Below are 23105 nucleotides of genomic sequence, written 5' to 3' on the forward strand. Positions count from 1 at the left end.
ATCTATGCAAAGTTTGATTTTAGATTCCTAATTATCAGGCTTCAGATACAATATTTAAACAAAAAATTTCAAGTGGTAAAGATTCAGCATGAAAATCTCAACAATTTATGTTAAGTAACATTTTCATCTAAAATTGAAAATAAGCTCAAAATTCGAGAAAATGTGATTATTCAATTGCAAACTGTTGGCAACTGTTGATTCTATGAAATCATTCACTATGAAGAGATAGCAGACTTCGTTGTCTCCAGCGTTATTGTCCTGTCACCAGCTGGCTCAGATCTTTGAATAGTAGACTTGAGATGCGCGTGAACACAAGCGGCAGGTGATCAATTTTCATAACGGCAAGGAAAGTTGTGTGAGTGCGCCACACCAGATTTTTTAATCCAAAATGAATATATTAGAAAGCATAAGATGATAACAAACACCAAACAACAGAAACTAGGTAAAATATTAACAAAAAATAAAACAGTATAATTATCGTCTTCTTCCATGTACAGACTCACTAGCGTTTTGGATTTCGACAAAGTTTTTGACTTCAATCAAAACGAATGAGGGCCACATGCACCACCTATATATATACCGCTACACCACGTTTACGGGCCTTAAACGAACAGCTGACAATTCTCAGATTGAACCGACTACTCCTACGGGCCTACGCCTTTTCACACAATAAATTAGATTAAAATGAAAATGAAAAGAAATCAAATCTAAACTCATTAATCAAATTAAATCTAATTTATAGCACTACAATTGAGAGCAAACCTCTCATTCCTTTTGAGATTTATTGATTAAAGTAGCGTTTTGAATATCACTAAAAAGCAGTGATCAAACTACTTTCAACTCTTGATGAAGTGGATGAGTGTCTTTAGTTATGAAGTGCTAATTTCCTTTCTAAATCAGTGTTAAATTTGAATTATTGCCAATCACTCAATCCTAACTCACCGACAGCCTGTAACCATTTCCTTTCGGTAGTTTCTAGGAACCAGAAAAGTATACATCAATCGTCAAAGCTTTGTTAATATTTTTTAGATATAGTTCGGATATAAATGAAAAAAATCGAATCTGAATGGAGAAATGCTTCTTTCATTTGAAAATACATTTTTCCACTCAAAACCTAAACGATAACACAATTTACAGCAATTATTTCATTGATTTGCTGTTAATTAACCAAGAGAAATCAATAATATTGTGAATTATACAATGAAAATTTTAAAAATACATGACACAATAATATGACATATATACACGATGTACCACTAAGAGGTTTACACGTTTAATTTTATATTACGTGCCAATTCATGCACCAAACTTTTTAAAATTTCAAAAATAGGTTCTAAAAATATAAAGATTTTCTGGGAAAATTTCAGCTCCCTAACCTTCGTAGAAACAAAATGGCGGCAGTAGTTTTTCCAGAAAGCAAATTGGTAAAATTTTCAATATGCCACCATTTCATTCCTATCAAGGTTAGGCGGCTGGAATTTTCCCAGAATATTTTTAGAACCTACTTTGTAAACTGAGTAAAATTTGAGAACGTTCGGTGCATGAATGGACACGTAATATAAAATTAAACGTGTAAACCTCTTCGTGGGACACCGTGTATTATGTAGTAGTAGCCTGTTGAAATCCATCGAATGCAACTAAGAAAATTATAAATGGATAAATTATTAATCTCTGAAATTCTAATCGAATATAATAATATATACATATTACAACAAAGAGTAGTATACAATGGAAGCCAAACTTTGAGAGTGGTACTGACTCGATTCGCCAAATAACAATAATCTCAAGTTCAAAGAATTTGAAAAAGTCCAAGTGAAGAGTATTCTATTAATATTAATTCTATCTTATTGGAATCAGAAATAGTTGTAATAAAACTATTTATTCAACAAATCAACACAATGGTAACCCAGAAATAGCCGGTTCCAAAGTTTACTTACTAATTTTAATGAATAGCCCAGGTGAAGGTTATATTTTCTATTTTCATGTTAAATTTTCAAAAACTTCAAAACCTGATAGGAACGAGTCCCTGTGAAATGGATGTTAACATTGTTGAAGTGATAACGACATCAACATGCAAATAAAGAGTAATTACCTCAAGTTTAGGGCGTGTTCTAAGCGATGAATTCGATGTATTGCTGTAGAGGGAAACGCGACTTCCTCTAGGAGTTGATTCCAGAGAAGTCTGTAAAGCAGCACTCAATAGAAAACTAAAATGCACTCAGCACTCAAAAAGCAATAAGGAAAGCATGCATTAATCAATAGGAAGAAATGAGGATATAAAATACCAAATCTATCATCAAAGTGTTTGTTAACTGTATTAGCAATTTCATAATACACAAACAGAACTTTCAACATAAAATTGAAGAGTAGTTACTCAGCAATTAAAAAAATTATCTGTATTGAGAATTTAGAGAAACCTATCAATATACATTTAAAATATGAACGAATTGTGTCTAAAGAATTAATTCATTTTGTTCAAATAATTATTCTAATTAATTATCAGTAAAATATTTGTTTTTATCTATCATTACCATCAATATTATCTTCAAAAATATAAACGAGAGGAAAATTATAGCACTGTAATTTATAGTTAAATGTCTAAAGTTTCTAACATATTGATAAAAGCTATGTCATTTAATCAAGTTCATCAATCTGAAACTGAGGACTATACCTAGGAAATAATTCAATTATTTTGTCAAGTTCAGCCAAATGAACTGGAGGCTACGAGGAAGGCACTACAATTTTCCAATATGTATTACCAACACAAGACTACTACAAATTTTCATAAAATTCTATTTCTATTCTATAACGAACTACCAAATATTTTTATTACCAGGAAAGAGTATGTGAGGTTTTCAAACTGAACTACTTACTTACTCTAAATAGTATTTATTAACAGTTTAATCACTAGTTGGAGAAGAAAGAGAGGAATAGAACATACATTTTCAACATTATGTGAAAATATCCTTTCCATTTGACTTCAACCATTTTGAAGTGCACGTTATGGTTCAGATTATTTTTTCTAAAGTGATTTGAAGTAATTAATACAATTTTTTCAACAAATTAATTGAATCTTGTTCAGTCCTTTAAAAAAGGAAGAATCCTTTAATAATCAGAATGACATTAAAATTCCTTATAAGTGCTGACTTTGAACAAGCCTTGTTAAAGGCAACTGACTTTGACTTCGAAGTCTGAACCCTACTTGATGCTTATTTTATACAAGCTGTTTTAGAAATGATTAAAATATCCTACAGTGTTATGAATCTGAAATTTCAACTTGGGAGATCCAATAATTCCAAGTATTATGAAATGAAGCCCAGGATATCTAATTTAATTTCTTATATTACAAAACTACAAAGCTACGATAAAGTACTGTCTTTAAATTGAAATTTAATCAAGTTGTTAATGAGAATTAGCTAATAGGAATTGCTTTCGAAAGTTATTTCTAGAGAAAGGGGTACCACACCTAGGTTATGGGTAAAATTTGAAAAATTAGTACATTTTTGTAAAAATGTATTTACCCTGGGCGCGGACGGAGCTGGCCAATCCTCTTCTTCGACAGCTACAGGACCAACCACTTCTTCTTCCTCTTCCTCCTCCTCCTCCTCTTCTTCTTCCTCTTCTTCGTCCGATGAGGAAGGCATGGTTAACTGCCGAGTGCCGTGGAATGAGGCAGATCTAAGCACTGGGTTCACAGGACTGTGACATACAAACACCAACAACATTTCAATCTTATTTTTCTATTTAGTTTTAATAATAATTGATCGTTGAGATTTATTCTTGGAATTTGGTTCAACTCAATCCAGGATTGGATCAAGCTATGGTCGCGTTTACTATAGTGTGTTTACTACACAGTGGCTATTCTCAAGGCTAGCTAGGAAGCCCAACTAGTTCTAAGAAATAAATATTATTGCACATGTATCATTCAAAGAAGTAGAAGGTTTTGTTAAAACAGTAGTGGCTTCAAGTTTCAACTCAAATTTAGCGTGTGCGATGCGGCGCGGCGCAACGAGGCCATACACGTAAAGCTATCTTATTCTGAGCAGTAGTCTAGTGGCCTATAATGTCAGCCTATAATGTCATGTTATTCTCGAAGGAGGAGTTGCGAGATTGAGTAGGTGGCTTTTTCATAGCAGTGAATCGGAGTCCAAGCTTCGCTCATGCGAGAGCAATGGGGACTCTCGTCCCAACAATGGCGACAACAGCCGATGCTAGTTGGGTACACGCTTAGAAAGCTGGAATGATATTGTTTGAAGTTATATTTTGCCAGTTTTGGTTTAATCTGTTGTAGTTCGTTGTTTTTACAAGTATCTTTTATTGTTCATAATCCTTTTGGCAAAAATTTGATCTGGCAAGCCTATTATGAATTTTCTAAGTTATCAGACTTAGGGTCGGTTTCCATGCTAAAGTTCTAGACTTTAAACAGCTGGAGTCAGAAAATTGGCTTTCCGAAACGGAGCGTAGTCGCAGTTTTTATGATAATCTTTATTTTCTCATTTCTATAATTGGAAACGTTTTTCCTTGACGAAATGAAACATTCATAAATAGTTTAAAATAGCTGAAACTTTACACTATTTTCTCTTTATTCATTTTTCTAGTTTTTCGAAATTTGATTTAAACGTGGACTGCGACTACGCCCCGTTTCGGAAAGCCAATTTTCTGATTCCTTTACATACATAAATAAAATACAAGTAATATTAAATTACAACAAGAACAAACAAACAACTAGCAAAATTAATACAAAAAAAATGTCCGTACAAGATGCTAATTCAGAATTTGGTGTAAAGGGGTGGGATTGAAGCTCTTCCAACTATGGTTACCCATGTACTAGGAAGGCTTTCAATCCTTGAGAGGGAAAATAAAGGATTAGGAAAAAAGGTGAGGTGGGATGAAAGGATAGTTAATTTAATAAAGAAAAATAAATAAAAAGGTCCACACTAGATTGGTAAGTGAGCACACAAAAACACTAAGTTCCTCTTTTACTTTGTTTAATTTACAGGTAGAAAAAATAGTTCGTTTTAATCCAAATACTAATATCATGTTTTATTTTTTTAGTCAATTTCGCGCAGCAGATATATTCTTCAGGAATTTTATTTATCAATTTAGTGCTTAAATATATAAGTTGTCTTCTGATGGTTTCAATGTTTGTATTGTACATAAGATACTTATTTGAGGAGGGTCTCAGATTGTACAGGTTATTGATTGTGTTATTTGTGCAAGGAAAATTAGCTTTATGTTTGATTATATATTTCGCTACATTTATTACGTACAACTGCCTAACTGTTAACACATTAAACTCTTTGAAAGTCAAGTCGGTTGGGTAAAGTCTGGGTTTATTTAAAATTGTTTTGATTATTGATTTTTGAATTATGAAAAGCTCTTCTAAGTGAGAATTATAACAGCCCCCCCATACGGATATACCATACTGAATTATGGACTGGACCAGTGCAAAGTAAACCATTTTTAGATGTTTTGAGTTCAGAATTTTTTTGCTTCGTAGAATTTATAGGATAGATATCTCATTCTTCTGCAAATAAATTTTATGTGTATGTCCCACTTCAAATTTTCATCTATTTGGACACCTAGATATTTGGTACTTTTGACTCTTTTTATAGTAGGGCAGGTGCAGTTATTGTTGCAGTTTGAGTGGAGTTTCAGATTTAAATTCTCATCAGGTTTACCAGTTGTATTGAATGCGAAGGTGATGTAATTGGTTTTTTCAATGTTCAGGCTCAGGGTGTTTCTGTCCAACCAATTTTTTATGAGCAAACAGTTCTGTTCTGCAATTTCATGTACCCCAGTCCAAGATTCCCCATGGAAAATAGCTGCAGTGTCATCTGCGAATGATATAGTTGTGGCGTTTTTTAATTTCAGCTTTAATAAGTCATTGACATATAATATAAAGAGGATTGGTGATAGTACCGTTCCCTGAGGCAAACCGTAGGAGGTCATTTTGGAGACATCAGTAAGTCCGTCGATTGTTAAAGACTGGGTTCTATCTCTCAAGTAGCTCTTTATGAGTTCTAGAAATATTCCCCTAAAGCCATATCTTTCGAGTTTATTGTAAAGAAAACTATGTGGTATAGTATCAAAGGCTTTTTTAATATCCAGGAAAACTGCTATAGATTTGTAATTGGAATTCAAGTTTTGTGAAACAGTATTAGAAAATTCAATTAACGCATCTTCGGTACTTTTCGCAGTCTGGAATCCAAATTGATTCTTATCTATTATTTTATGCTTGTTCAAATACACAACTAATCTCTTCTTTATAATTTTCTCCATGATTTTTGCTAGATTACTAATAAGGCTGATTGGTCTGTAGTTACTTGGGTCCAAGGGATCTCCTTGCTTGAATAAAGGTTTTATCTTGGCGGTTTTGAAATGTTTAGGGAAGTAGCCTTGTTCAAAGCATTTGTTGAAAATCACGGAAAGCGGCTGTGAAATAGTGTGGCTTATATGTTTGAGTACTTTGTTATTGAGATTATCCAAGCCTGGGGTGCAGTTATTTTTCAGCTCTTTTATTGTCGCTTGAACTTCATTGAAGTTTGTCGGTCTCATAAAGAAGGAATTCGGTAGAGGAGTTTCAATTACATCGTTGTTGAAATTGAAATTTGGAGAGCTTGTGGGATCATTGTTTATAGTTTTAGCCTGTCTCTCCCCAACATTGGTGAAAAAGTCATTCAACCTCTTGGCATCAACTCCAATTTTACAACACTCTTTCCTCATTAATACACCTCCAAAGCTTTGAACTATTGGTGTTACATTGTTCTATTTTATCCCTATAATAGTTATCCTTCGCCTCACTTATGAGTCTATTCAATGTATTACGATAAACTCTGTATGTATTTATCGAATCAGCATCTGCAGGGCCTTTTCTTATTTTATCATGCATTTTATCCCGTATAATAATTGATCTTATTATTCCGTCCGTAATCCAAGGTTTTAAGGGACGCTTTCGGCGAGGAATATACTTCTCAGTTTTACTTGAATCCATAAAACCATTTATACGATCCACAAAATTGTCAACTAGGGTATCTATAGTATCATCATTTCCAAAAATAGTATTCCAATTTTCTTTTTCCGATTTTTCAGCAATTAGTTTGTAGTTGTATGCAATTTTAACGTTATTTGTAGGCCTGTTTCTATGTGAAGTGGTTTCAGGATTTTTCTCATTACCCAAGTGTAATAGTACAGAATAATGATCAGTTATTGTTGTTTTGAAAATATTTCCAAAAATATAGTTGAATTTGCTGTTATTTTTGAAAAATATGTGATCTATGCACGATTCAGTTGTGGTCGAGACTCTAGTACTCCCATTTATATAAGACTTATAACCTCTGCTCAGTAAAATATGCAGGTATTCCTGAACCTGTGTGCTAGTTGATTGAATATTAATATTTATATCACCAACCATGCAAACAGTTATTGAATTAGGTATATTATCGAGGAAGTTATTTAGACTGCTGATAAAATTCTCAGTGTTTTGATTTCTAGGTGATCTATAAATTCCTATAATTCTAAAAATTTTTTCATCCGACATTTTCAATTCCAAGCACAAAGAGTTGGCATCAACTATGTTACAGGCAATCTCACAGACATCAATATTATCTCTAACATAAATGCACAGACCGTCGCATTTGTTCATCTTTGAGCATTTATTTACTTCGGTGAAACCTGAGATCTTGTAAGTGAATGGCATGTTCTCGGTATGCCAAGTTTCGGTTAGAACAATTAAATGTATATCAGTTTTTAAGCTGTTTATACAACAAATGAGCTGGTTGAAATTTGCATGGAGGCTACGGATATTAGTTGAAGAAATATTTAAAAATTCAACATTTTTTCCATTTATGGAAGGAACAAAATTAATGTAGTCATCGATTTCTGGAGTGAAGTTATCAGTTTCCAGTGATGTAAGGATTTCATCGATATCAGCCATGATCAATTTTGTTAGTATTAGCTTCTCCTTTCAACAACCTTTCTCGATTCCATGACAAAAGCTCTTCTCCTGTCCTGTCCTTCACTCTATCAATTATGTCCTGAACTGCATCATTGTAGCCTGTTGTTAGATACCTGAAACTTTCTGTATGCCTGGATATTGCAACAATAGCATGCGGCACACTGTTATAAATTGTATTGTCTCTTGTGTCAATTCTCACTAATACTACATCCTTTGATGTGAGCCCCTGTGCTTCGTGAATTGTGTTAATTCTTTGAGACTTATATTTTTTCATTGAATTACTAGAATTGTTTCTCTTTTTGCGTAAATGTCAGTATCAGAGTATCTTCCTTTAGCTGATGAGTTTCGCCGTTTTTGAAAGTTGGAAGTATAGATTTTATTTGGGGTTTTTTGTGCTGATTTCGTGGTAGAATGATTGAAGGGCAAAACAGACATCTACAGGACACCGCTTAGTCATTGTTATATATTCCTCAGGCTCACAGAAATCTGAAATTCTGTTCCACTTGGTAACTACTGGAGATCTTTCTATGTAAGGTATCTGGTTGGAGTCACCTACTACTATAATTCCGTTGCTCCACTCAATTCTGCAATAAATCCGATGTATCCGCATGCATCATTAGTCCCTCATCAATGTAAACTTTTTCATATTTTTTGCCCGAATTATTAATTATGTAGGATGCTACTGTCCTATAATCTAATTTAAGCTGGATAGATAAGTTCTCTTTTGTGTAACGTCTTGAGACTGATTCTCTTATATCTTCAATGCTTGCTCTAGTTTGAGTTAATACTAGATCTTTTCCTGGCGTGTGTTCTCTTATGATATATGTAGATTTTCCACAGCCAGGTACTCCTTCTATCCAACTGACTTGTGGGAAAAGAGGCTTGTTGATGTGTATTTTATTCATTTTAGTTATTAGCTCGCCATCCAGCATAAGTTCTGTATCTTTAGTGACTAATATGTATTTTTCAGTGGTTTTGAACTTATTTTCGGCTTCTAGGAATTCAACATATTTGCCTCCTTCTTCTAGACTATACCCCATTCTGTAAAAAGTGTTTGTTTTGAATAAAAATTTCTTCATATCATTATCAAATATGTTCATATTTTTTCTCTTCACAGCATCAATTGTTTTGTTCGTTACGTCTTTGTATATACTATTGAGAACTTCTTTATATATTTTAGCATTTTCAGCATCCGCCTTTTCAAGGAGATTACGCAGGTCTATCATTGTATTAATATATCTTTCGTACTTTGACATACCCTCAAATAAACCAGCAGGATACTCAGTATCGCTGTTATTAAATTGACTGGGTATTTCCAAGTAATCAATATTTCTAATCCCTTGATTATAAAATACAAAGCGAAGGGCTTCATTTTCAAGGACAGAACTCAGCATACTTATTGACGGTATATTATCTTGAATTGAATAGTTAAAAATATCAATTTCTATTACTAAAGGGTAATTATCCAAACTCCACCTGTTAAGTAGAGCAAGCATATTATTAAATCTTAGTTGAGCTTGTTTGCTTGCTTCTACAATGAATACCGGACAGTGAGATTCTACAGAAAAGGCCTTAACATATTTTACCTCAGTGTTAGGAAGTTGTAACCATTCGTTAAAATCAATTTTGGAGCATTGTAAGAATTTTGAAAGCCCCTTAAATAACATCATGCTGTCTCCTTCTTTACATGCAAACGAGATAACTAAATCTACATATTCACCATAATTATAAACAAGATTGATTCTACTTTTTGGGGTTTTAACAGTCATGTTGAACATTTTAAATGTATCTAGTGTTTCACATATATTCTTATTGGTAATATTATTTTGTGTAACAATAGAAACTTTCTGTTTACTGAAGTGTTGCAAGGCACCGAGAAAAATCTTTTTAATACCCATAGTCGGTCTTTTCAACAACCTTCCTCAGCGCCTTTTCATACTCCGGACAGTTTTTGTCACTTACTTTGTGGTTAGCTGGATTGTTACGTTTTTTACAGTTTATACATACTGGTTGTTTATTTAGATTTGGACACGACTTGATATCATGATTGGTCTCTGCACAGTGGCTGCATGTGTTGTGTTCCTGGGAACAGAAACGTCCGATGTGGCCAAGTCCATTGCATTTGAAACACCTACTTACTGATACAAAGTCTTTTACATTGCTTGATGACCAGTCTATAAATACTCTTCTCATATTTTTTAATTTATTTCTAATATCTGCTGCGCATTCTACAACCCAGTTAACCTGCTTCCTATCTTTTGGGCATATCTTGAAAATTGGTTTAAAAGAATTTCTGAATTTCTCAAGTGAAATATAATCTTGAAAGTTCCTATTGAAAATATCGCTAACTATTTCTTCTTGACTCCACTCGGCAGGGACATTGTATATTACCAATTTAGGTTTAATTTAAGGTGGCTCACTTACCTCGAATTTAGCATCTTGTAGCGTAGAATCGCTAAAAATTTTATTTTTATCTACACTAGAGTCCATCACAAGAAGTACTCCTCCGCCATTCACATTGATTGCTTTTTTAACTTTCAAAGAGTTCTCGATAGACATAGTTTTTTTAATAACTTTTTTCAGGTTCTCGCTGGTCTGTTTTTCCGTTCCTGGATCTCCTTCGGCTTTATTAGGATAGTCTTATCCTTAGGAACCGGCCGGCTCCTCTGCTCACTGGATTTCTCCTTTGTTTCTCCTGGCTTCTTTTCTTCTTTCTTCTTGGGTAGTTGGACCATCTCGGCGTAGCTAGGCTTCTTGATTGGAGTTGAAACTATCAGACTTGATGAAAGCTTCTCAATTTGTTTTTCAATCATGTTAAGTCTTTCATCTACCTTTGTATTTTGCGCGTTTCCCTCACTGCTCACTTCGGTTTTCCCTGCGATTACTGCAAGATTCTCACAAAGCACAAGAAATTCTTTATAGTCTGCTTGACATATTTTTTTCTTATCATACAGCTTTGTGCCCCAATCTTCAAAAGATGCCTTTAGAGTGTAACATCTTAAATCTGGGTAGATGAAAAGCCCTAACAGAAATAGTAATAGGTCTAAAAATAAAGTAATTGGCTAATATCGCCAAGCAGATAATAATCAAGATAAGATAGCATCAGCTTGTTCTGGCTAAATGGTACAAGAACTTAAAAAGGATTTGAAGAAAGTTTACTACTCATAAATATATTATTTATAAAATATTTGAAGATTGAGGTTATGTAGAAGTATTCACGGGTCGGTGACCTAGAGATCGATCAAACCGAAGAACGTAGAATCTGACCAAAACCCCTTGGCAGAGCTTTATTGCATTCGGATGGTGTGCAATGTGAAAAAACACCCGTCCACGTGGCTAATTATTAGGTAGCATGGAATTAATATTAATATATAGAATATTAACTAGCATGCAAAGAGCATAAATAAAAAACCAAATAAAAATAAATTTAATGTATTCAGGAAATAAGAGTTACCAGGCGCATGAATACTAAAATAAAATTTGCATGCACCAATAGTAAAACGGCAGTTAATAGGCGGCAACTGTAGGCCGATTCAAAAATATTTATATATATTTATATAAATGTACTAGTTTCCGTGTAAAAATTTGTGTAATCTATGTTATCAATATGGCTCGAATGCAAAGAAATTATTAATCATATAATCTAAGCAATATTTTGGCATTTTTTGTAAGATCTATTTGAATTTAATGGCGGAGGATTGGGATATTTAAATTTTATGCTAATTTGAAAGTCGGAAAGAGAATCTGTAAAACTTGAGAAGGAAGAACCAGCACTCGCCAGCCAGATGCCACCATAAGAGGACCCCAAATATTTTAGAGCGAAGTACCTTATTAATAATTTTGTAAAAATTAAAGTTAAAGTAAATTATTGAATTTCTTAAAAGACTTCGTGATGCTATTGTGAAGCAGAAGTCATTTTTCATTTTTATTAAATTTATAACCCCTGGAGGAGACGATTCCGGCTACCATATTCCCGGACCACATGGAGTTGGATCGACATCGGCGGCTTACAAGAAGATTTTCGACACGTGAGTGATTTAAATTTGAATTTAGTGATGGGCGCCCTAGTGCTTCGAAATAATCTGATGATCAAAGCTAGCTCGCCGAAAGGGTTATTATAAATTAAGAAATTAATAAGAGTAATACTTGCGCAAGTAAAAATTAGTATTAAAGGTATTTAATTGAAAGAAAAATATATAGATCAATATTTTAGAAATTTCTATTTAATCAAAGAAGTACGAAATCTAGGCTATCAAACGTATGCATACAATATTTAATTTTTTGCAATACAATTTGCGATAATTTATCATAGTTCTAATTCACTAGATGAATGGCTCTACCTATTCCGTCAGGTGCCGAATCTTACACCCTGAGATAAAAATATATATTCGATACAAATAAATCTACTAAATACTAGAGATTTTAATATATAGATATATTTGGATTATTAGTGGCTAATTTATCAAGCTGATCTTAGAGCACATATTTATGATTGAATTATCCAAGTCGACAAGTATTAGCAAGTACATGTCACAGCTACATGCCAAAGAATGCATATGATTTCAAGATAAAGGCACATGGTAATGATTCGTGCCATAAATCTAGAATATAAAGTTAGCCTGTGATATTTTTGTTGATTTCAAATATTGTTCTATTTTTATATTATATTTTTTATCGCTCTATATATATTTTTTGCCTCGACTGATCTTTGCATTATTTATGTAATATATGTGTAAAATTTTCATGGTGTGCAATTTATTTTATATTCCTCATCTCTATAGTATAAGTATCATTTATATATATATATTTATTATTATTGAATTACAAGAGTTATTGGAGAAGCCCATATCTAGGCCTATCAAGATTTTTTAAGACTGAATACTATTAGAAAACCACGCCCTAATTATATTAAATCTCATGCTTTACCGACTGATGCCAAGCAGGAGGCTAATCGTTATTTAAATATTAAGAATAACGTGACAGAAAGACATGGCGCCCAACGTGGGGCTGACGATGAGAGCCAAGCCCATTGTATAATTATTTGAAATTAAGTCAATAACCATACAGAAAATTATAGATAACTTATACGAGTTGTGAGGAAAACTGGCGAAGGAAAATTTGTATTACTTTTTGGGGAAACAATAGCTTTAAATAGAGAGAAATTATATGTTTTAAAGAAAATTTTATATTATTAGTACTGTAAAAAAAAAAAAAAAAAAAAAAAAAAAAAAATTCATGTTTATAGAGAGAGCTATTATATTTTATGGGCCTAAACTGCTAGTCAGAAATCAATGAATAGTATTATTATATTTTAAGAGCTTAAGTAATAAATAGGTTACCTGGCTTGTAATGTCCATAGGCCTATCCTCATTTGTGTCCTTATTAATGCCTTGTTGGCCAAAACTTTCACTTTTTTAACAAACACTTGACACTTAATCCATTTTTAAAATATGAGTCTCTTTTCGTCCACGCAGAGTAAGGTAGCAGACACACTGCAGACGGCGATAGTAGCGGAGATCGACGCTGAGGGGGGCGCGATGGAGTCCAACGCCCAGATCTCTTCAATCACCGCCAAGAATCCTGTGAACAGTAATAAACCGTTAAATGTCTCCCAAGAAGCAATAAGAAGGGTTATAGTAGAGGGGATGATCAAGTCATTTTCTAATAGTTTAGAAAAAACAATGACCATGGTAATGAAGGACTTGAAGGCGGAAATGAAGGAAATGCGGGAATCATTGAAGGATATATCGGTAAGAACGGGTAAGGAAACTGCGGACACAATATCAGCATCTACCGCTGAAAATCAAGAACTAATTACAACCGATTTAACAGCAAAAATAGATACTGTCACTTGTGAGTTAAACGAAAGAATAGATAACCTACCAGCACAAAACACTTCGCAAATTCATGAAATAGCTCACCAAATTCTGATATAAATCAAAACATAATACAACTTAATTCATTGGAGACAGCCGTTGGAGAACAGCAATTATTTTCATCTGAATTAAATGCCGAAGTAGTAGATAATGAAACAGAAGCTTCTAGTCATTGGAAACAGGCCCAAGAGAAGTTAATACAACTTGAAAATCAAATACATCAATTTCCGCACGAGAATATAGAGCCTATTCCATAGCAACGTTTGATTCACTACACAGTTTCAATGAATTAGGCCGTTTTGACAATACAGACCGCTATCTCCAACCTAAAGAATTTATAGATCAGATAAAACTAGTTCAATCATTAACACCACCTCTTGGAATTTTTGGCGTCTTCGATTATCCAGTTTGTTAAGCGGTGAACCTCTGATATTCTTCCAGATCCATAATCACGAATTCAGGACGTTAGACGAGTTCAGTGCAGCTTCCTGGAACAATATTGGAGTAAAAATAGACAAATGGATGCACTAGCCAATATCATTGCTTGTGAGTTTAATTCTAGGACAGACGACACACCATCAATTTTGTTAATACCCTTAAACTGAAAAATGCTCAATTAGATGAGCCAATGTGTGATTCAGTTTTAGCAAATATAATCGTAAAAAAGCTACCTTTCCAAGTCAGAACAGCATTGGCTACACAGCCAATAACTAGTTGCAAACAGCTGATAGATTATTTATACAATATACAATCTATGATGGCAATATCAAATCACCGGTCAGATCAAATGTATGCACAGAATCAACCTAATTCAAAAATTAATCAGTACACCAGCCAAGCCTATGAATCAGTACCATATGATCGCTCACGATCTACCCCTCAATTTAAACGCCGCTATAATCATAATCAAAATAACAGCTGGAATAATAGAAGTTTTCAGAATCGTCAAACAAACCATTATCCACAGCAAACCTATGAAAGAAATTATTATTATGGCCATGATCGATTTAACACAAATAATGATTACACTCAGAATAATTATAATAGAAATTACAAACCGCCACCTCATCAAATAAGTACAAACTATACATTAGCACATGCAATAGGATTGAATCAACAAAAAATCCGGAACCCAGCACCCAACGACCCGCCACCAGATATACAGAAAACTACAGCTAATAAACCAGGACTATATGATACCCCCGATATAACAAGCACAAGCTCAAATGAAACAAACCAAGAAAATCAAGATATTTCAACGTCATACACCACATTCAGAAATGATTTACCGGAGACTTTGTTACAAGAAACACAAGATAACCCACCACCAGACACACAGGAGCCCATACAAGACAGCCAACCACAAAAAATCGCCGCCAAACATGCAATTAAAACCAGCCGCAAGCAACAACCAATTTTAAGTATCCTGTTTCCCGCCGAAGAGCAGCCCGCATATCCAGAGACCGCCACCATGTGTCTGCACGTCACACCCGCGCATCAAGAGTCCGCCACCGCACCCGCGCATCATTCGACCCCACCAAGGCAACCCAATGAACCCAGGATAGAGGACCAAGAGGATGACACCAGGGAGAAGAGCATGCACAGCAAGGCCCGGAGACGGAAGCGCCCGAGGACACCGGACGGCCGACATAAGGAAGAGGAGGACGGCATTCGGGAGAAGAAGATGCATCGCAAGGCCCGGAGGCGAAAGAAAAGGAGGAGCCGCGCGCGCGCATACCGGCCGCATGCACGCTTCAAGAGGCAAAGAAGAACACCGGACCGCCACCGAGGAGGACAGGAAGCCAACAACCTGCATCCGCGGCACATTCGTTTTAAGGAAGATGATCAACGATGTGACCGGAATAATAGGCCAAAGAAATGTGACAGAAACGGAGCTACTGATAGAACAAATATGGATTCGTGCATGGGCAATAACAAAATGGATTACTTGTGGGAACTAATAAAGGATAAACGGTGTTTGAGAAGAATGGAAGCAATAAAAAGTTATATTAATAAAATGGAAGTGAATAGTTATTATATGATGAGAGATTATGCTATTAAAAAGATAATAAATGTTTGTATATGGTGTTTAATATTTGTAATAATGGCTGTGATATGGATAAAAGACTGTGTTGTAGATAGGATGGAAAATATTATATTGTTATTATTAAAAGAATCCAGTATTGATGAATGGAAAGTTAATATTATAAAAATAGTTATTGTTGTGAGCCTACTAATTTATAATGAACCGAGATCAAGAATATTAAATGATAATGAAAGGAAGGATGAGTTAAGAGTACAGATTGATTGGAAAAAGAATGAAACAAGGAATTGTTTAGAAAAGTATACCAGATACAAGGGCTTTAAATTTATGAAGGATAGATTAATAATAGGACAGCCTCAACAATCAACAGCAGATAACCAACCGGCCTACAGCAACATCTATAAACAGAATGCAAGAAGATGCAAGTAAATCACAACATTTTCTACATGCTATATTGTCAAATTTGAAAAAATATGATAAGTAATCAAGGAAAACATTATTATCAAACCGATTACTAACCTTCCTTAATAAATTTAAAATTGGTATAGGACCTCGTGGCAACAATCCAATGTTTTAATTCCTTCCAGCCGTCAGAAGCCTGCAATAAGGAAAAGAACAATTTTTAAATATGTAATTAAATTATATACATCAGATAAAAAAGGACACAAGCGGGGATAATAAAATTAAAATTTGTTAATTACCTTTTTAAGAGAAAAAATTGAGCAGTTAGGTTAGTTATGAAAGTCGATAGCAAATTCTGCTGTAACATGTAACACTATGAATTGTAGAACAGCGAACAGCTGACCAAAGCCACCAAATCAAATGAATGTAATATCTGTGGAACATATGTTTATAAAAAGAAGTACTGTACCCAAAGAGTTATTTATTATTGTTATTTATTATATTTATTAATGTCGATATATTTATTTATATGTTTTTATATTTATTACTTTTAATTATGCCACGTTTGTTACCTGAAAAGATTTAAAGTGAATACCAGTTACCAAAACCAAAGAGCCATTAGCAAAAGAAAGTATTGTACCTGATGTATAGAAAATTATTTATATTAAGACCTAAGAAATACTATAAGATATAAGCCCAGAAGTTTATGAATCGAAATTATTGTCTAAAAGGAATCATTTATGAGAATTATGAAATGTGTGTAGTTAAGTTGGCAGCCCTGCAAGCGGCGAATTTAAAAATTACTATGTTTTAAGAGCTGTCAGGAGGAATGTGTTTAGAAGTTTATATTTATGATATTTTATGTGTGTTGAGGAGGAGAATTTGTTATTGTTTTAGATAAAGGTATAAAGGAGATGCAGCAAATATGACTGCGAAATGTGATAGAAGTAGGAGAGTATAATTTATAAATAAAGTATAGTGTATATCAATGTATTGAAGGGTGGGTTTTCATTAAAAACATTGTGATTCTCAAATATTTTGAATTCAAACCCAGGGGCGTGTGTAACATCTTAAATCTGGGTAGATGAAAAGCCCTAACAGAAATAGTAATAGGTCTAAAAATAAAGTAATTGGCTAATATCGCCAAGCAGATAATAATCAAGATAAGATAGCATCAGCTTGTTCTGGCTAAATGGTACAAGAACTTAAAAAGGATTTGAAGAAAGTTTACTACTCATAAATATATTATTTATAAAATATTTGAAGATTGAGGTTATGTAGAAGTATTCACGGGTCGGTGACCTAGAGATCGATCAAACCGAAGAACGTAGAATCTGACCAAAACCCCTTGGCAGAGCTTTATTGCATTCGGATGGTGTGCAATGTGAAAAAACACCCGTCCACGTGGCTAATTATTAGGTAGCATGGAATTAATATAAATATATAGAATATTAACTAGCATGCAAAGAGCATAAATAAAAAACCAAATAAAAATAATTTAATGTATTCAGGAAATAAGAGTTACCAGGCGCATGAATACTAAATAAAATTTGCATGCACCAATAGTAAAACGGCAGTTAATAGGCGGCAACTGTAGGCCGATTCAAAAATATTTATATATATTTATATAAATGTACTAGTTTTGTGTAAAAATTTGTGTAATCTATGTTATCAATATGGCTCGAATGCAAAGAAATTATTAATCATATAATCTAAGCAATATTTTGGCATTTTTGTAAGATCTATTTGAATTAATGGCGGAGGATTGGGATATTTAAATTTTATGCTAATTTGAAAGTCGGAAAGAGAATCTGTAAAACTTGAGAAGGAAGAACCAGCACTCGCCAGCCAGATGCCACCATAAGAGGACCCCAAATATTTTAGAGCGAAGTACCTTATTAATAATTTTGTAAAAATTTAAAGTTAAAGTAAATTATTGAATTTCTTAAAAGACTTCGTGATGCTATTGTGAAGCAGAAGTCATTTTTCATTTTTATTAAATTTATAACCCCTGGAGGAGACGATTCCGGCTACCATATTCCCGGACCACATGGAGTTGGATCGACATCGGCGGCTTACAAGAAGATTTTCGACACGTGAGTGATTTAAATTTGAATTTAGTGATGGGCGCCCTAGTGCTTCGAAATAATCTGATGATCAAAGCTAGCTCGCCGAAAGGGTTATTATAAATTAAGAAATTAATAAGAGTAATACTTGCGCAAGTAAAAATTAGTATTAAAGGTATTTAATTGAAAGAAAAATATATAGATCAATATTTTAGAAATTTCTATTTAATCAAAGAAGTACGAAATCTAGGCTATCAAACGTATGCATACAATATTTAATTTTTGCAATACAATTTGCGATAATTTATCATGGTTCTAATTCACTAGATGAATGGCTCTACCTATTCCGTCAGGTGCCGAATCTTACACCCTGAGATAAAAATATATATTCGATACAAATAAATCTACTAAATACTAGAGATTTTAATATATAGATATATTTGGATTATTAGTGGCTAATTTATCAAGCTGATCTTAGAGCACATATTTATGATTGAATTATCCAAGTCGACAAGTATTAGCAAGTACATGTCACAGCTACATGCCAAAGAATGCATATGATTTCAAGATAAAGGCACATGGTAATGATTCGTGCCATAAATCTAGAATATAAAGTTAGCCTGTGATATTTTTGTTGATTTCAAATATTGTTCTATTTTTATATTATATTTTTTATCGCTCTATATATATTTTTTGCCTCGACTGATCTTTGCATTATTTATGTAATATATGTGTAAAATTTTCATGGTGTGCAATTTATTTTATATTCCTCATCTCTATAGTATAAGTATCATTTATATATATATATTTATTATTATTGAATTACAAGAGTTATTGGAGAAGCCCATATCTAGGCCTATCAAGATTTTTTAAGACTGAATACTATTAGAAAACCACGCCCTAATTATATTAAATCTCATGCTTTACCGACTGATGCCAAGCAGGAGGCTAATCGTTATTTAAATATTAAGAATAACGTGACAAGAGTCCAAAGTTGGTTAACCAAATTATTATCTTTATTGGGCTCCATTGATTTTTGAGGATTATCACTTTCACATCTAGTATTTTCACTTTCCTCAAACTCCGATGCTAGAAACTGAGAAAGTTTTTCTGGCGATCCCATTTCATATCGAATTTACAGTATTTAACGTTGTACACAGTTCAATGCTCTGACCTAATTATCACTACTGACGAAATTTTTGTACACTCACACAAAAATTTGTTGACCACTAAACTACGACGAACAATTAAAACGATGTTCTCTCTACGACTTCTGAATTGCTACTGAAGGTGTTTAAAGTCTAGAACTTGGCTAAATCCCGAGCTCGAAAACGGCCCTTAATGTCTATGGCTCGTAAAATAAAGGTTTTTGACTTTTGAAAGGTAATTTTTAAATAACTGTGGGGAGGGATTTGATTTGCCAGTAGAGATGGCCCAAGTTAAGTTTTGAGGCTACGCCACCGGTGTCACAACTCGAATTGTAATTGAGGATACAGGTCTAATTCATGTGAGCTTGCACTGTGTGGTTCAATTGTGAATTTGAGTCACACTTGACACAATCTGGAAACTCTGTCGGTTGAAATCTCAACTTGTTTAACTCAAACTACAGATTGATTTATTTATTTATTTACAATATCTCTTTGGAGACAACAGGTCGAAACCCACAACTGACTCCTCAACTTAGATTCTAATAATGACAAAGTACTATAAATTATGATATATAATGGAAATTCTCATGCATAATTATATAATTAAATTATAATATAGTAATTGAACTAAAACTTACTATTAAAGAAATATGAAAAAGAAAAGCATTACTCAAAATGTCTTATTAATATACTAACGAAAAACTATCACAACTGCAACAAACCTAATACTACAAATAAATAAAACAGAAACACACACAAAATACAAAGCTGAAAAAAGATTTTAAAGCTAAAAAAACAAATGTTCATTAAGGTACTATGGAAGTGCAGGAGATGTTGATTGATGATGATGATGCTAATGATGATTATGCTCATCATAATAATATGATTAGTTCAATGAAGATGATAATTATGATGATGCAAACAAAGACCAAGTGATGATGCAAATTAAGTTTGCAAATAAATCATGCTGATGATTAATTTCCATCAATATCCCCGTTCACGAGAGAGCTACATGCTCACATTATTCAGGAGGTACTGAATACCTCGTTTAAAGCTTGACTGACCATCATGAAATATATCCATATCCTTACTATACATATTATACAATCTAGTTGTTCTATTAATTGGAGAAAAGTACCCTACCATAGTACGGCACCTATCGACAGAGAACAGACAATGTTCTCTGGATGTGTTGTTGAAGGTACATGGAACTTGATCAAGTTGGAAAGATGAATGCTATCAATCTTGATAGCAAATCTAGATTTGCTAGCAGTGCTCACCTCTTGGGCGTGGTGGCCGAGTTGGTCATGACGTTGCCGCCTCCGGGGGCGGCATAGTGCTGCTTCTTGGCCGCCGCTTCCTTCTTCTTGCCCTCGGCGGCCGCCTTCATCGGGTCGTAGCTCTTGCGCCGCTTCCAGTTCTGGAACTCCACCTCCTTCGAGGACAGCGTCGAGTTGCTGCGTCCTGCACTGCCCTTCTTCTTCACCACGCCCAACTCTTTCTTCCCGGCCGGCGACTGCCAAACACAACAAACCACCTCAATAATTAAAAAAGTCCCTCAATACGAAAAACTAGAATTACTATAAATTTATTTTTATAAATTTATTTTGTTTGTGGTGCCTGAAACAATTTTTAGTTTTTTAGTTCTCGGTACTGTAATTGATTTTATTTTATAGTAATAAGTGTTGATTTATTAACCTTGATTTGTTGCATTTTTGAATTCTGGCAATAAAGAATTGAAATGAATTCATTTATCACATTGTGTACTTGACATGAAGAAAGGCACAACAGGCTCAATACCAAAACTGCCCCATTTCTAATTTATACTACACTGTCCGAATCAAAATGTAGGTTATTTCACTTTCACTTTTCAAAAAACAATTAAGAATTTCACACTCAACACTAAAGCTGCTGTAACAATTGACGGAAAGCATAACATGGTGGAATAATACATCAAATTAAATATAATTAAATCCTCTACAACCTAACGTTCAATAATTATTTTTTCGATGCATTATTGTTGAGTAATAAGCACTGAAAGTTCAAAAAGTTGGAAGAAAAACAGTCTTTCCAAGTATTTTACACTTTTAAAAGTGAATATCTCGAGAACAGAAGGAGATATCACAAAACTCTACTGAACAAAACTAGTTGGAAATTTATCTAGCTACATTATTGTTCAGTTATTGATGTTGCTGAAAAGCATTGTTTCCAAGAAACATGCGCGTAAGCCAGAAATTAAACAAGGAAACTTTTAAGCCACCCTTGTGCCCTCAAGCACAAGGGGTAGGGATGAGAACTTTTGATATGTTTACCTTCTAACTAGTCCAAACAAAGCTGTGAAGTCAAATATTGTGTTCCAAACGTTCCCTCCAAATTTCCCTATCAATTGGTCTATTGTTGTTAAACTTTGTTAGATTTTACACTCAACACTATAGGCTAACGGCTGCAACAATCGTAGGGAGGTGCGTAAAATAATGAAATAATACATGAAATTGAAGAGAATATGATGATCTATGAGCTCGTGATTAGCACGGATTTTTTCATTCAATCGTTAAAAAGTTATGTGAGGCTAAAAAGAGGAAAAAATCTGAGCCGGAAGGGTTTTTCTTGAAAATGTGACACATTTGAGAGATCATACCAAGAAAACTAAACGATATATAGAAAAACTTTACCAATGAAACTTGTAGGCTAATTTGTAACTTCAATTTTGTATCCGACAAAAATTTCCAATATACGCATATTGTTCGAGATATGTACAAAAAACCAAAATATGGTCCTTTCAAACCACCCCCACCCCCTTAGCACAGGGGGTAGGAGTGAGAAATGTTGATATGTTTACACCCTCACTATCCTTGAAAAAGCTGCGTGGTTAAAAATTGTGTTCCAAACTTTTCCCTCTATACCTTTTTTTGAGCATTCGTTGCCTGGACTAGTATGTGAAGGAGAAGAACATTTTTGGAGTGTGAAACGAATATTTGAGAGAGGTGCTTAAAGTCTGTGAGATATTACTTTTAACATGAAGAGGAGAAACCCATTTCTCTTTCCACAGTTTGTAGCATAGACACAGACGGAAATCCTGCGCACAATTGGATGCGTCGTGTCATTTTGCTTCACGTTCTTGTGATGAAAACATCTCCGTAACATAGACAAACCAATATTCCTGTTGACCATTAAACGACTTGGAACATTGCCAGCAATAGCTGGAGGGGAGTGTTGTCTCTCACAAAGATACAAAAGACGGAGAACGCTGCTAGGTAATGGGAGTGATTTATTTTATTTATAGATTGATACATACAATATCATTCTCAATTATGAGTGATTGGAAAAGGAACAACAGGCTTAAAGCCCAAAACTGTTCCTTTCCAAAATTTAAAAAGAAATTGTCCAAAAATAGGTTATGTTTACACTTATGATTAGTGAAGGATAGAGTATCGGACCTCTCCGTCTTCGAGAAAGAGTCGTGTTGAAAGTAGTTTCTCACGGACTTTAGTAACAAGTACTAAGTTCCTTGTTTAACAACTAAATATGTAATTGCTTAGTAAGAAGTACAACTTCGTTACCCAGCAACTATAAGTTCTTTTTTCAGCAACTAAGTTCTAGAACTGAACAAAT

The 23105-nt window shown here is 33.9% G+C and overlaps 1 protein-coding gene across 2 annotated transcripts in view; it reads right to left on the reverse strand.

Moving 5' to 3' along the window:
- LOC111049868 (flocculation protein FLO11) overlaps positions 1 to 23105 on the reverse strand; it is a 61318-nt gene that overhangs the window by 7914 nt on the left and 30299 nt on the right. Inside the window, exons 9-11 of one of the 2 annotated variants that reach the window (XM_039424382.1) lie at positions 20774 to 21009; positions 3522 to 3699; positions 2093 to 2182 (exon numbers count right to left, since the gene is read on the reverse strand). In XM_039424382.1, the coding sequence (XP_039280316.1) occupies positions 2093 to 2182; positions 3522 to 3699; positions 20774 to 21009 (504 nt within the window). The remainder of the gene's footprint in view (positions 1 to 2092; positions 2183 to 3521; positions 3700 to 20773; positions 21010 to 23105) is intronic. The other variant, XM_039424383.1, reaches the window with a different exon arrangement.

Source organism: Nilaparvata lugens, chromosome 3 (assembly GCF_014356525.2).
Source record: "Nilaparvata lugens isolate BPH chromosome 3, ASM1435652v1, whole genome shotgun sequence".
Lineage (NCBI taxonomy): Eukaryota > Metazoa > Arthropoda > Insecta > Hemiptera > Delphacidae > Nilaparvata > Nilaparvata lugens.